The sequence below is a fragment of the Orycteropus afer genome, unplaced genomic scaffold, assembly GCF_000298275.1.
Source record: "Orycteropus afer afer isolate SDZICR_OR568_19922 unplaced genomic scaffold, OryAfe1.0 scaffold00045, whole genome shotgun sequence".
Taxonomy (NCBI): domain Eukaryota; kingdom Metazoa; phylum Chordata; class Mammalia; order Tubulidentata; family Orycteropodidae; genus Orycteropus; species Orycteropus afer.
Window position 1 is genome coordinate 5,495,306 of NW_006921632.1, and position 14,737 is coordinate 5,510,042.

Genomic DNA, 14,737 nt, shown 5'->3' on the forward strand with positions numbered 1-14,737 from the left:
CCCCCGCCCACTGGCGCTGGAGCAAGGTGCAGCCTTCTTCTGCCTCCCTTCTCCTCAAGGGTCCAGAAACTTCCCATAGGAGAGGTCTTCTAAAGAGCGATAACATTCCAACCAGACAGTGCTCTTCAAAAGCCCCCAAAATAGCGCCCCCTCCCCCTGTCTCTTTCCTCTCTCCCCAAGTACTACAATGAGTTACTTTTCTAAATTTCTGAAATTCATCGTGCCAAACGGAGGCCTGTGTGTGTATGTGTGTGGGTACGCGCGCGCGCGTGTGCATGCGTGCATGTGTGTGTGTGTGTGTGTGAGAGAGAGAGAGAGAGAGAGAGTGAGAGAGAGAGAGAGAGAGAGAAGCAGGGGAGGGGGCACAGAGCTGGTCAATTTCTGTAACTATTTTGATCAAATTTAGCTAAAGATGGCCTGGTAGTTTTACAATCTGGTCCAAACGCGTCTCAGACCGCACCTTTTCACCGCCGCCTTTGGTAACGTCCCACTGTCTGGGATTATATTCAGGACAAACGAAGCCTGGAAAGTGTATTAGGTAGAGAGGGTTTTTTTTTTTTTTCCACGTGTTTGGGCATGTTTCCGAGGGCTAGGATTGCAGGTCTGTCTTTGTATGCTACAGATTGTAAATCAATCGCAGGGGAAACTTGGGGGTGGGGTGGGGTGGAGAATCAAAGTCTCTTTGCCGACAAGGCTCTTTGAGCTCTCGCCTGCCACCAAGCTGCCTCCAGAGATGGTTTGGAAGGCGTAAGACCCAGGAAGACTTTCCGTTCATTAGTACAACTGACCCCGCAGGACCAGGGCTGGAGCTAGCCTAGCAAGCTCCGGAGGGCAGGCAGCAGACTTGGGCCAGATGTCCTTCTGGTGCGCTAAGGGAAAGGTGCACACCTTGGCCTTTTTGGGGAACAAGGTGTGTCCATATGTGGCCTTGGGCATGGTAGTTGTTGTTGTTGTTATGTGCGGTCGAGTCGGCCCCAACTCATAGCGACCCCTCCTTGGGCATGGAGTGACTGTAATTTATCCTAAATTTACATGCACATGCCCACAACTGTGTCTTCTTGACTGACCTTTGCTTTAGTGTGTAATGGGGTTTGTGTGACCCTAAAACAAACCGCACATTTCCATCTGGTATTAGAGGCATTCGCTTAAGTGACAGAGTACTCTCACTGCGGTATCTTTCCCAGGAAAGAGTGAATTCCATAATTTCTTGAGTCCTATCCTCTCTGGCGCTCCTCCTCCTCCCTGGGGTAGTGTAATTCTGCACGGGAGGGCTGACTTTGGGCTCTGGTGCATCCCACCTCCATGACACCTCCCCACCTGATCCGTGGATCCCAAAATGTGATGTGAAGCAAGGTGCAGTCTGAGCAGAGGTTAGGAATATCAGAACGTAGAGCCCAGGCAAGGACCCCTGTGCTTCAGTGATTAAGGGCTGGGCTGCTAACTTGAAAGATCGGCAGTTTGAACCTAACAGCCGTTCTGCGAGAGAAAGATGTGGCAATCTGCTTCCTAAAGATTACAGTCTTGGAAACTCTATAGGGCATTTCTGCTGTGCCCTAAAGGGTATCCATGAGTCAGAATCACTCCATAGTAATAAGTAAAGGGTATATAGAGCCCGGCACACCCGTCCTCTCCAGCTTTCCATGAGTTTGAGAAATGTATTGGCTGCGTTTCTGACCCACATCTGCATTTCACAGCTCTTGTCTCTGAAAGTGCCCCTTGGCTTCGGGGAGAGACCTCAATCCCCCTTTGTGAGGTTGTTTGCGTAGGGAGATTGGCAGCGATGGCTTCCAGATGGGGCTGAAACGCTGCCCGTATTTATTTAAACTGGTTCCTCGCGAAGACCGGTGAATCGGGCTCTGTGTGTGCTCGAGAAAAGCCCCATTCATGAGAGGTGGGTTCTCCCGGACTCCCCGACACCCTCTCCCACAATGCCCCCCTGTGCCCGCCCGCCACCTCCTAGGCTCCAGCCCTTAGCAGAGCTGCGGCAAAGCAAAACAGTTCCCCGAAAGAGGTAGCTTTTTAATTGGCCTGCCACAAAGAGTCACTTATATGGCTCTGCTGTAATGAGGGGAACCCAATCGGGCGCGCCGGGATGCTATCAGCAGCCGTTTTCCAACAGCAATTATGATGGTGCTGGGCTCCTGCGTCCACACCTAGGAGATCTGGTTACGGTGCTGGCTCCTTTCTGGGGCCGTCATCTAATCCCACTTTTCACTCTGCCAGTGTCTGTGGCCAGCCTGTCCAGAGCAGCAGCCACAGAGCCTCTCACACCCAGCGCTGCCTGGCTCTGCCCCTGCTCCTGCACATCCTGGGGCGCCCTTCCTAGAGAAATCTGATCTGCATTCAGGGTATACCTCCTTCCAGCATTTTCTACCCTTTCCTTCCTGGGGCCTCCTGGGTGAGGGTGTGCTCTTCCTTCAGAGGCGGAACAGGAGACCGTTAACCGAGGCCTCCGTTAACCAAGGCCTCCCTCTCCTTAGCACTGTTGGACACCGCTGCAGGCTTTCTACAGCTCCAGCTCCATTACCAGTGGGTGCGCCCTTGCAGTCTCCTTCTGTCCCCTGGGATAACATCCCCTCACCTCTCAAGATTCAGAAGGAAGGTTGGGCAATCTACTTCCGTAGTGATACCGCCTCAGAAACCCAAGGAGGGGTCGCTATGAGTCAGGTCCCATGTGATGGCAGCTCTTACCTCTCAAGATTATCCTGCCTAAAGTCTAGATGGATTTCTTCTGGTGAAGGGGAGAAAAAAGAAACATTTATCTTTAGATTTATGAAAAGTTTCCTGAAAGATCAGAGGGCAGGTCCATTTCTTTCCCCACCCACCTGTTTTTTTTTGTCTCTTTCTTACTATTCTTCCTGCCTGCTGCCATTGCCTTGGGGATTTTGATGAGAAAAACAGCTCCAGGGGCCCTCCCTAGCACATGGTATGGGCTTTGCAGCCCCTTGGCACTCTAAGGAGCACTCTTGTCAGCACAGGTTTCATTTGCAGTGTGAATTCCAGACTTCAGGGCGCTTAGGAAGAGGGGCCAGTCTGTGCTGTTCTTAGTCTGCATTCTTGGAGAAGGCCAGGCCTGGACTGGCTGATTTTAGCAGCGGCCAGGTGTTCATGCACCCCCCAAGTTGAGGTGCTGTATTTAGACACAGGTTGGACTTCTCCAGGGAGGGCTTCAGCTGGAGGTCAGCTTGGGGACACTTTGACTCTGCCTCCCAAGGCATTTTATTAGCCTTCTCCTGCCCCAAGTGTATTGTTTGATTGGGCCTATCCCTCTCCAACTTCGTCCTAACACTATATGGCTTACAGAATGTGACCAGATCTTAATTCCAGTTGGCTCTTTCTTTCTCCTTTTTCATCATACTCCTCACCCCCAGGCCCAATTATATGTGCACTTTTGGAGCTGGCTTTTTATAGATTCCAATTTTTGTGAGTAGAATTTTCTATATTCTCTCTGTATTTTAAATGTCAATTGTATTTAGCAGCTCCCACAATTTTCAGAGGAAGGCTGAAAAAAGAAAAAAAAAGGGAGGGGGTTCCTCACCATTTCCCTTTCTCCTCTACCTTTACAGTCCCAGAGTTCCAGTTAAGAGTCTGATTTCTTCCCACTCACTCTCCAGTCTTTCCACCCTCCCATTATTGGGTTTCCCCTGGTGGGGACAAAGGATATGCTACAGTAGCACCCTCAGCTTCGTGGCCAGGTCAGGATTTTCACTAGTGAATAGACAACACATGCAGGGCACACAATACATATTTGTTGACTACGTGGAAGAAACGAATGCTTTTAGAAACATCATGTTTAAGTCATCTGTGTTCAGGTGTTTCTAGCCCATTCTTCAGCATTTGAATGATGTCACGTTGATTGCAACCTCTTTCTCTTTTTCTCTTCTGGCTCCCTCCTGCCTCCTTCCCTTGGTTCTCTGCTCTCTCTGCCCCACCCTTGGTGCAGAGGAGGCTGGCAGCTGTGTGCAGGATGGGCAGAGGTATAATGATAAGGATGTGTGGAAACCCGAGCCCTGCCGGATCTGTGTCTGTGACACTGGAACTGTCCTCTGCGACGACATAATCTGTGAAGATGTGAAAGACTGCCTCAGCCCTGAGATCCCCTTCGGAGAGTGCTGCCCCATCTGCCCAACTGACCTCTCCACTGCCAGTGGTCGTAATTTATTTATTTCCTGTTCCACATAAATAAATTACTTGTGGGTGCAGCAGATGCTTTCCCATGGATATTGGACATCTCTGCAAAGCAGAGGGCCTGGTTATCCATGGGACCCCAGCAGCTAGGGCAGAAAGGAAAGGCCACTTCTCACTTGCCCCCATACCTATCCACACAGTGGAGGCTGAAACTGAGTGAGTCCAAGACACTGTAGGAATCCTTTCTCACCGAATGTCTTCAAAACATATGGCTCTAGGACACCTGGAAGGAGAGATGCAATTCCATAACAATATCCTCTTTAGAAACATCTCTGGAAATTACTAGAGCCATAGTGAGAATCAAGTGCTCTGTCAGGCCAAACCACAAATTAATTTCTCCTCTATCACACACACCTTGTCTTCTTCAAAGAAGACATCCTCAGAGATACGCTTTTCTGTATGGAGAAACCTTTGCCAGCTAGTGGGGGATAGAAGGGACAGTTTGCCTCTTTGAAGTATGGAACATTGGTGGTAGTTTCCTCTTTGTTTTTCCTCTGTTGGAGCTACCTGCCAATTAAGAAGCAGGTTAACAAGAGAAGGACATCCTAGGTGTTGGGAGTTCTACTGGTGAAGGGTAGAGATGGGGCTGGGATCCTGCAGTCTAGTGGGCAGTTAACTCCCAGCTGGAACTAGTGCTGGTAGATGATGGGCAGGTGATCCTTCCCCAGCACTGAAACCCAAGGCCTACCTCCCTGCAAAGTGGATGGGGACACATGTCTAGGCTTCTTGGGTGGTGCTCGCTGTTCCTTCCCTGCTCAAGGTAGAGAAGACAGGTAAAGGGGAAGTGAGAATTGGCCTTTGCTAACACTTCACCACACTGGCTCCTTTGGGAAGCTGTTTTTATGATTCAGATCTCTAGATCACTTTGCAGGGGCCCATGTGTGTGAAGAGTTAATTGCCTTTACCATTTTGCTGCTGCTGATGGGGAGGGTTATTGATTTGGGGTGGATGGCTACAGTGCTTTTTGTAACTAATGTGCCCTGCTGTTTTTTTGTGCTTGCTTCAAGGAGACCCAGCTCTAACGTAAGACCTTTCTAAGTACCTAACTCTTCTTCTGGGAGGGGCTGGGGTGCAGGTGGGGTTTCCAACTCTGTGGGGAAAAAGAGAGAATGACTATTTTGTCTGTTTTGGGTGCTTGCTTTCCTTCTTTGTGGCTAATTAGGTCTTGGGCTCTTGATTTTCTTCTTGGATCTCCCTTGCTCCATTCTTTTGCATGCTTACTGCTTGACTAACTTGAATAACGAAACCTGGGTCACCTCCATTCCTCATGAGATCTCAGCAACCTCAGGACCTCAATGACCCTAACACCCCAACAGAGAGGTTCAGAGGTGTAACAGGAAGCTGTCTCCTTCATTGGTTGTGTCCTTTTTTTTGTTTGATCTTGAAAGAGTATTTGAGTGACAAAAACTTGTTCTTACTCATCTCATGAATCTTACATTCTCCTCTATTTATTTTTTCCCCTTTGCAGGGCAACCAGGACCAAAGGTGAGTTGTTTTTGCTTTTGCCTTTCTTTTCCCTTCTTCAGAGGAGTGCTGTGGTAATCCTGCCTACAGTTCTTTAGAAGACTATTTTAGACATCTAAAGTGGCTTGTTTCAGAGGGCAGCTCACTTTGGGGCTGCTGGGCAGGGTTTTGGTAGCTGGGCTTAGTGGACTTATTTAGCTTAATCCTAAGAATGTTTCCTATTTCAGGGACAGAAAGGTGAACCTGGAGACATCAAGGATGTAAGTGCAAATTATTCTCCTATTATGTTGCATCTACTACTCTACATGGACTATTTCCTTGTACTCCCTTTAACTTGCCTTCCTGTGGGTCTTTCTGTTATAGATTGTAGGACCCAAAGGACCTCCTGGGCCTCAGGTAAGAAAGGAAGATAGCCCTTCCTCCAACCCTTCCTTATTGCCTTCAAGGAACTGATCTGCAGCCCCCTGACTTGGCTGTCACCTCACCGTTTTCTTTACCTTCAGGGACCTGCAGGTGAACAAGGACCCAGAGGTGATCGTGGTGACAAAGGTGAAAAAGTGAGTAGAGAAGCAGCATTACTTCACCTGTGTGGACTCCCCATGTCCTCTAAGGCTCCACAGCATGTCTGACTAGCTCCCTAAGGGCAGCCTGTGGACAGATGGTTCTAGAATAAACATGTTTCACATTGGGTATCTTTTTTTCTTTCTGCCAAGGGTGCCCCTGGACCTCGTGGCAGAGATGGAGAGCCCGGGACCCCTGGAAATCCTGGCCCCCCTGGTCCTCCTGGGCCCCCTGGCCCCCCTGGTCTTGGTGGAGTGAGTATCCTTACTTCCCCTTCCTTTGGGCTGTTCCACTAGAGATGTGGCTTCTAAATTGCTACTTTCACTTACCTGACTGGCTCCCAGAGTGTCCGGCAATGTGTACATAGCCTCTCCAATGGCTACTCCCTCAGGCCTATAATTTGGTGGAATCACATATTAAGCATGAGACTGTGGTGCTAAGGGCTGCCTGTTTTTGTTTGTTTTTTTTTTTTTTTTCACTCACTGGGTTTCTGCAAAGAAGGTCTTCAGTTACCTGGCTCCCTGGCGTCTGAACTATGTGGTTGATTCTTAGGGGCAAAGGGGAGGTAGCAAGAGGTAGAGGATGACTGGGCACTTGTGTTTCCCTGGAAGAAGAGTGACCACTGTCCTTGGAAGACATTTGTTTTTGGTCCTTGCCAAGTACATTCCAAGCAACTATTCATTCTCATGAAAGAGCCCCACTGAGTGAAGATGTGTGGCTAAAGTCATTTTTGGAATCAAACCAATCAACAAATTGTATTATTGCCCAGTTTTTACAGGTCTGCCATTTTTATGTTTGCTGTGTTTTAAATTCCTAAACTTAAATGGACTCACAGACGCCCACAACATCCTTTGCTGAAATATTTCAAGACTGGTGATTTTGGTCCTTTGTTGGTCATTAAACTCTTGAAAAACAAAAAATACCTTTAAAGGTGATATTTTAGTCATAACTCTCAGTGTATGTTAAATTGTGTATTTAATATTTGAGAGTTAAAAAATAATTTCCTAAAATGGAGTTCAGGTAACTGGTATTTGTCCAAATAATCACTCATCTTCCAGGAAACTGATTTTTCCACTGTCAGCTAATAACACACTTCCAAAACTATTTTTCAGGAATCATTGGTAATGGTAATTCTGATCAATGTTAAGTTGTCTCCAACACTTAATATTTCTCGAAATAAAGTTCTTCCTATTCAGATATAATTTAACTCAGCCAAGTAGGAAGGTTCTAGGGCCTTATTAGCTCCTGATGTTGTTGGGTTGATTTGCAGAACTTTGCTGCCCAGATGGCTGGAGGATTTGATGAGAAGGCTGGAGGTGCCCAGATGGGAGTAATGCAAGGGCCAATGGTAAGAAAAGACATCAGCTTTTCCCAGCCAAAGTGACAGGAGGGCCATTAGCAGAGCCAAAGACTCTGACAACCTCTGCTTTAGAGGTAATTGCTTAGAACAGCTCTTCTGCATCAGTTATGTAACCTCCCATTTAGTTAGCCCAATGCATTTGGTTTTTAATAGTGATGGGTGCCAGTTTTAATGATGCACTGGAGTGGCTAAGAAGAATGAGGATGGAGAGATGCATATAGGCTGATCTGTTAGAAGGCCAGTTGCTATTGCTCTTGGAATGAGAACTGAAGAATGCAGACAGCAGCTACTGTTCTCCAGCATCCACAAGACTTCCAGCAGGAAATCTCAGCCCTGCAGCTCAGCTTGGCACATGCTAAATGAAACTCAGACTTTAGTAAACATGGCTGCTTTCCAGGAGAAAGCAAGGCCAGCTTTTCTGTCCAAATGGTGGCTATAAATAAAAATAGATTGTTGCATGGGGAGTGGGAAGTGAGAGGGAACAGCCACCATAGGCCCTCAGCCTACAGAGTATCTCCTTGTCCTTTGTCGGGCTTTTGGCTCAAGAGAGGTGGCACACTGGATGCTACTGGCGAAGCATTTCCAGTAAACTTCCTCATTTTCTGTTCCACAGGGCCCCATGGGACCCCGAGGCCCTCCAGGCCCTGCCGGTGCTCCTGTAAGTGCTCCATCTTTTCCTCTCAGTGGTGTTGCAGATGCATGTCAAGATCTCTGATGCCTTAGCACAGTTTGGGTGGCCAACATGGTGTCCTCACTTTGCTTTTTAGGGACCTCAAGGATTTCAAGGCAATCCTGGTGAACCTGGTGAACCTGGAGTTTCTGTGAGTATCTGTCAGGGCCCTGCCCCCTGTCCTGGGAAGCTTCTCATGATCCACCACTCAGATCCCCAAACCCCAGCTGCCAGCACCTCCCAGTCTTGGCCTAGCTCTTTCCCCCCAGTGCAGTGGCCCAGAGAAAATTCTGTACCTAGTTCTTAACTAGGAGCTCTGGTAGCGTAGTGCCTAAGGCACTTGACTGCTAACCAGAAGGCTGGTGGTTCAAACCCACCAGCCACTCCTCGGAAGAAGATGGGGCAATCTACTTCTGTAGTGATACTGCCTCAGAAACCCAAGGAGGGGTTGCCATGAGTCGGGTCCGACTCGATGGCACATAACAACAACAACAGTTCTTAGCTATGGATGAACTCTGACAGAGAATCAAATGGGGCAAGGTCCACCAAGAACTCTCACCATTTCCTCTTTATGGGTCGTGCTGTATGCTGCCTTCCACTGTGGTCTACTTAGCACTGTTACGCTCTCAGCACAAATAGGCATTTTCCCTTTCTGTCTTTCTTCCTCATGGGAGAACAAGCTTATAAAAGTTTTGTCAAGGTTTTGTCTAATACCTGGATGCCTTCTCCTTCCAGCCATCTCTTAAATCTCTTCCTTTGTTTGTAGGGTCCCATGGGTCCCCGTGGTCCTCCTGGCCCCCCTGGAAAACCTGGTGATGATGTGAGTATGATCGAGTAGTCATTTGAGAAGCTGCCTCCTTTGGAAAGGTCTGGAGAGGCTGTGTAGGGATGGGGAACTGATGTGGATGTACCTGTGGCTTGGCACAGGGTGGCAGTATCCTGAGTGACAATATTGGTCAGTTATAAACCCCGACTCTGTCTACTACTGTCTACATTCCCACTTGTGGGACTGCTTTGGACACAATGGGAAGGGAAATAATTAAAACATCATTAGCCCCAAGAAGGGAAATTGAGAAACCAGAGAAGGGAGAGGGAAAACACAAGGGCAAGATGTAGAGAAGGAAAAATAAAGAAAGAAGCATTCACCAACCCAGCATTATCTTAATTGTAGATGAGTTAGGAAAAACTCAGCCCAAGTCAGGCTGTCTACAAAGGATGCAAACGAAGTGAAGAACCAGAGTTGGCACTCTTGAGTGGTTTTATGAATATCATTAGTTAACATCTCTTAAGGTTAAGGAGAGCTGGCCCAGCCAGCAGGGCCTAAGAGGAGACGCAGAGTCTTCCAGGGGAGGTTGGTGGCAGGGTGAGGACAGAGGAGCTGACCCATTGACCATCAGGGTGTTGGGAAGAATAAAGCATGCCCCATAAAGGACATGCAGGAACATCTGGAATCTGAGTGAGGGGAGGGAGATGGGTATGTAGGTGGGCAAAGGCCTGGAGGACTGGGAGAGACACCCATTCTGAATTATGCAAACTATGCTAACCCGACTTCCAAGGAAGCTGACATCTCTCTCTCTCTCTTTAGGGTGAAGCTGGAAAACCTGGGAAAGCTGGTGAGAGAGGCCTTCCTGGCCCTCAGGTAAAGGCCCACGTTTCTCAGCCTCAACCCTCTCTGGAATCAAGGCAGTAACCTCAGACCCAGATCATCTAGTTCTATTAGTTTACTTGTAAAACTAAGTAGCTCAATGGTAAAGTGCTCAGGTGCTAATCAAAAGGTTGGCAGTTCAAACTCACCCAGTGTCTTTGGGGGAGAAAGATCTGGCAACCTGCTTCTGTAAAGATTATAGCCTAGGAAACGCTATGGACAGTTCTACTCTAACACTGTGGGATTGCTGTGAGTGGAAGTTAACTCAATGGCACCTAACAACAACAAAACTAAGTGCTAACAGTACCTAGATCTATCACACCTTCTTGTTTATTAACTCATTGTGATTCCTAACACTGGCCCACAAGGGAGGCTGGGCAGTTGTTATTTATACTCATTTGCATGAGATTGAGGGGAGCTCTGGTGGCATAGCAGTTAAGGCATTTGTCTGCTAACTAGAAGATCAGTGATTTAAACCCACCAGCTGTTCCACAGAAGGAAGATGGGGGATCTACTTCCATAAAGATTTACAGCCTCGGAAACCCAGTGGGGGTCGCTATGAGTCAGAATCGATGGCAATGGGTTTGGCTTGGTTTGGGTTTGCTTAAGATTGGGGGCCATGTGAGACTTAGTCTTCCTGAGTTTACTAAAAAAGCTGTCCATGTGCTGGAGTCCATGACTGCTCCTCAGCAACCCGGAGAGCTGGTTCTGAAGGCCTGCTAGCAGCCCGGGGCAGCCTTGACCCTATTCTTCTATTCGGGGCCCTGAACATTTCCTCTTGGGATTGCAGGGTGCTCGCGGCTTCCCAGGAACCCCAGGCCTCCCTGGTGTCAAAGGTCACAGAGTAAGTATCATGGTGGGATGTGTGAAGGATGGGCTTGCCTTGGGGAAAGAAAAGCGTCTAGTGCTATGTGTACTGCTTCCTATATAGGTTCTTCCGAAGCATGATTGAATGTTTTCTCTTGTCTCCTAGGGTTACCCAGGTCTAGATGGTGCTAAGGGAGAAGCAGGTGCTCCAGGTGCTAAGGTAAGGACCAGGAAGCACATTGGAATGTGGAGGTGGGGGAGACAACCAGGAGCCTCTTCTTCTAGTTGAGGAGGTGCTGTTGCACTTAGCAGAGTTAGGACATCAAAATAGTTTGTTGGGAACACCCAGTCTTAGAACTTGATGGATGAACAGCAGGCCTGGATGTCTTGGGGGAATTGTCCTTCTCATAACAAAAATTTGTGTGGATTGGTTCTGGCTGGAATGACCAGAGCTTCCAATTTCTTTCTGGAAGTTTTCTGGAGGCCTGAAATGGGGTCACGGGCACTGACCCATGTGTCTTTTTCCTAGGGTGAGAGTGGCTCCCCTGGTGAGAACGGTTCTCCAGGCCCCATGGTGAGTATGAACGTCGCCTTGTGGGAGGGCTGCCCAGACCCTCTTCACACACCTCCTAAGCCTGTCAGATGGCTGCACTGTAAACATCAGTGCTCCCTTTTTGGAAAGTGGAGATTCACTTTTTCAGATTTGATCAAATTATGAACAAAAAGCAAAATACACTGACTAGATGACTTGTACCAGGTTTCACTAATATTGCCCTGAAATAGGCAGCCTTGTTAAGACATTAAAATGTTCCAATTCATGAAAATTCTTTTTATTAACATTTTGGTAACAATAGGAGCATTTGTGGGTAGAAAAACCTTTGGTTGTTGTATTGTGAGGTGTCTTGGCCTAGTCAGAAAGGTAGCACAGTCAGGAATTGCACCTCTGCTTCCCGGCGTGGGCACCCCACCACCCTCTGGTGTCCAGGTAGAAGGTATTGTGCAGAATGCCATTAAGCCAACTCATGCTAGTGCTGTCCTCATGTATTCCAGGGTCCCCGTGGTCTGCCTGGTGAGAGAGGACGGACTGGCCCTGCCGGTGCTGCGGTGAGTCATTGACAAAGCCAAAAGCCACCCTTTGCCCAGCACTTTCAAGTTTACAAACTACTTTCATATATGGTTATTTCATTGACTCTCAAAACAACCCTGTGGTGTAGAGAATATCATGTTCCCCATAAGAATTCACTCTGAGTGTGTCAGTCACAAATTCCCAGGCTGGGTCTGCGCAGTTGAAGGAAAGGGGAAGGTTGGTTGGTGAGAGCAAGACTCTTTTCTATCTAGTCTCGGTTATTCAAGCAATTCCTTCAGCGCCTCCCACTCACTTTCCAGCCAATACAGGGTGTGAAATGGACAGACTTAAGTTGGCTATAGCACTATGCTAGTGTTTGTGCTTTTCTGGTTGCTCGGATGATGCCTGAGAAAAATATAAAAGTGAACATCATCTTGAAGTCACTGGGTGGTGCAAACATTGAATGCACTTGGCAGCTAACTGAGAAGTTGTTCAAGTCCACCCAGAGACACCTTGGAAGAAATTCCTGTTGGCCAAATTCCCAAAAATCAGCATTGAAACCTCAAGGAGCACAGTTCTACTCTGATGCACATGGGGTTGCCATGAGTCGGAATGGACTTGACCATAACTGTTTGTTTAGCATCACCATACGGGTCCCCCTGCACTGGGTACTGCTGCTGATAATTGGTGATGAAAACTATAATATGATACCTGTGGCTCCTGTTCAATTAGCATTTCCCATGCTTATATAAAATCAAAGTCAAACTCATTGCCATCAGGTTGATTTTGATAGCGACTCTATAGGACAGAGTAGAACTGCCGAATAAGCTGTTATCAGTACAGAAGCAGACTGCAATATCTTTCTCCCACAGAGAAAGGGTTTGAACAGCCCACTTTTTGGTTAGCAGCCAAGTGCCTAACCAATGCATCACCACTGTGCCACTCCTTAATACCTTATATACTTTGTTTTCATTTAATCCTCCAAATTTTGTCAGGGTTTTTCCATTATTCTCCCCATTTTAGAAAAGAAGAAACTGAGGTTTCTTCTGGCATAGGAGGTTAAATAGCTTAAGACAAATGATGCTTTGCAACCTCAGACAGGAGGGCGGACTCTAGTCAATGTGGGAAGTGAGCCAATGAAGAGTGTGGGGTGCCCACAGAGGCATTTAGTTTGGTTCCCTCAGGCAACAGGGAGTTCTTATTGGTGCTCGGTCAGGCGAGTGATGTGGTGAAAGCCCTGTTTAAGGAAGATTATGCTTTCTGTTGATTTCAAGCTCTCAGCCACCCAAGCTCTGAGGTCCCGCCTCACAGGGGAGGGCTGGCCAAAAGCAGTCCATTTCACTCAGTTTTGCTGCTCTCTAGATAATGCATCTGTTGGGCAGAATTTTTCCCAAAAACTTTCACTCAAATAACAATTTTGCAAAAAAGAAAGCAGATCAATAAAGTAACAAGCAGCCAAGGCCCTCATTTATCAGCCAGAGCTGCTCAAGTGCCTTGCCCCAGGTCCCTTTGTGTGAGGGGATTAGAGAGTATGAATCTGCTAAGAAACGCTGCTGTTTCTACAGCTTAGCAGGACCTAGCAGGGCTGCAGCAGGGCTCCGAGCCACCATGGCCTCCCTCCATGAAGGGGTAGAGATGACCTATATCCCCTGTCCTTGTTCTTCCTCCTTCCTGGGCATAGCAGCCCTGCTTCACAATACTCCTTACTGGTTCCTGACCCCACAGTGGTACTTAGGCTGGCAGGGTGTGGGTAGGATTTGGTTTAGAAGGTTGACAGTGTTGCCTTTCTTTGCCCCTCCCTCATTCCTCTGACCTCCAATCAGGCTCCTCTTAGCTAATGCTTGGACTCCCAGAAAGTGGCTGTTAAGTGTCCGAGGCATGCAGGCCCCAGACACAGGGCAACTTGCATAGTTCCAAGTACAGGCCTGGCATCAGGCTGGGGATTGGACTGGGCCAGCCTCTGCCTGCTGCAGTCACATGCCCTCCTTTGAGCCAGACTTGCTCAACCCAACCCTGGACACAGCCTTACTTCAAGCAGAACAGGCAGATGCCAGCCCAGCTCTGACTCCTCTGAGCCACACGGCACTCCCTTCACTCATGTCTAGCCCTGGCATCTCCTCCAGCAGACCCCTGGGGGGGAGATTGCTCAAGAACTTCCTGGGAACACTGTCTCCCTATGTAGTCAGGCAGGTCCAGGAGGGGCTGTGGCCAGTACTGAGAGGCTTTATATTTCCTCTGATGTTTTTTCTGCTAAGTCTTCTTTTGCTTTCCTGCATAATGCCGATCTGGTGAGTCTCAGTGAGAAGTGGGCCATAGCCAGGGAGAAGATTTGAGTCTTAAGATGTGAGCTTCCCCTAAAGCATCCTTCTCCAGTGGCTTCAGAGGAGAGGCAAGACAGACAGGCAGGCCCAGTGGGGAGAGCTCACCTCTTGGCCTGCTTGGGTCAGCAGCCAAACACCAGGCTTTAGGTCCATCTCCATCAGGCCTGACAGCTCCCAGAGTTTGGATAAAGAATTCCCTGGCCCCTGGAGGGCTTCAAAGAGAAAATGGGAGATGTTTTCCACAACCCTGGAGAAAACCTCCATTGCACACGTCCTATAGATAAGAAGCTGCAGCACTGCCTTTCTGAATAAAGGAAATGTCTCCTGGGGGCACAAACTCAGATGTGGCCTTGGAAGACATTTGGGGTCTTCCAAAGGCCAGTGCTGTTCCTATCATGGTGCTTTCTTCCCAGGCCAGCAGCAAATGTCTGGTGGCATCTGTGTTTTCCTCAGGAGCAGGTTGTCTGGGGGAGGGTGTTGGAAAAGGCCAAAAGTTGGAGGCACTCTGGAGTTGAGGCCTTGAATGAGCCTTGACTTCCCACTGTGAGCAGGCAGGAAGTGCCAAGACAAGATCTCTGCATCCCTATTTTGTTTTCCTTTTTCACATTCACTGAATTTTTAAATGATAACTCAGCCTTGAGGTTGGGGATATTTG

At 48.2% G+C, this 14,737-nt stretch overlaps 1 protein-coding gene across 1 annotated transcript in view; it reads left to right on the top strand.

The window, feature by feature from the left end:
• The window catches only part of COL2A1 (collagen type II alpha 1 chain), a 33,148-nt gene that overhangs the window by 815 nt on the left and 17,596 nt on the right, over positions 1-14,737 (top strand). The window contains exons 2-16 of the mRNA XM_007937889.2: positions 3,944-4,150; positions 5,657-5,673; positions 5,880-5,912; positions 6,016-6,048; positions 6,156-6,209; positions 6,366-6,467; positions 7,484-7,561; positions 8,187-8,231; positions 8,341-8,394; positions 9,010-9,063; positions 9,829-9,882; positions 10,679-10,732; positions 10,862-10,915; positions 11,225-11,269; positions 11,746-11,799. Of these exons, the coding sequence (XP_007936080.1) occupies positions 3,944-4,150; positions 5,657-5,673; positions 5,880-5,912; positions 6,016-6,048; positions 6,156-6,209; positions 6,366-6,467; positions 7,484-7,561; positions 8,187-8,231; positions 8,341-8,394; positions 9,010-9,063; positions 9,829-9,882; positions 10,679-10,732; positions 10,862-10,915; positions 11,225-11,269; positions 11,746-11,799 (938 nt within the window). The remainder of the gene's footprint in view (positions 1-3,943; positions 4,151-5,656; positions 5,674-5,879; positions 5,913-6,015; positions 6,049-6,155; positions 6,210-6,365; positions 6,468-7,483; positions 7,562-8,186; positions 8,232-8,340; positions 8,395-9,009; positions 9,064-9,828; positions 9,883-10,678; positions 10,733-10,861; positions 10,916-11,224; positions 11,270-11,745; positions 11,800-14,737) is intronic.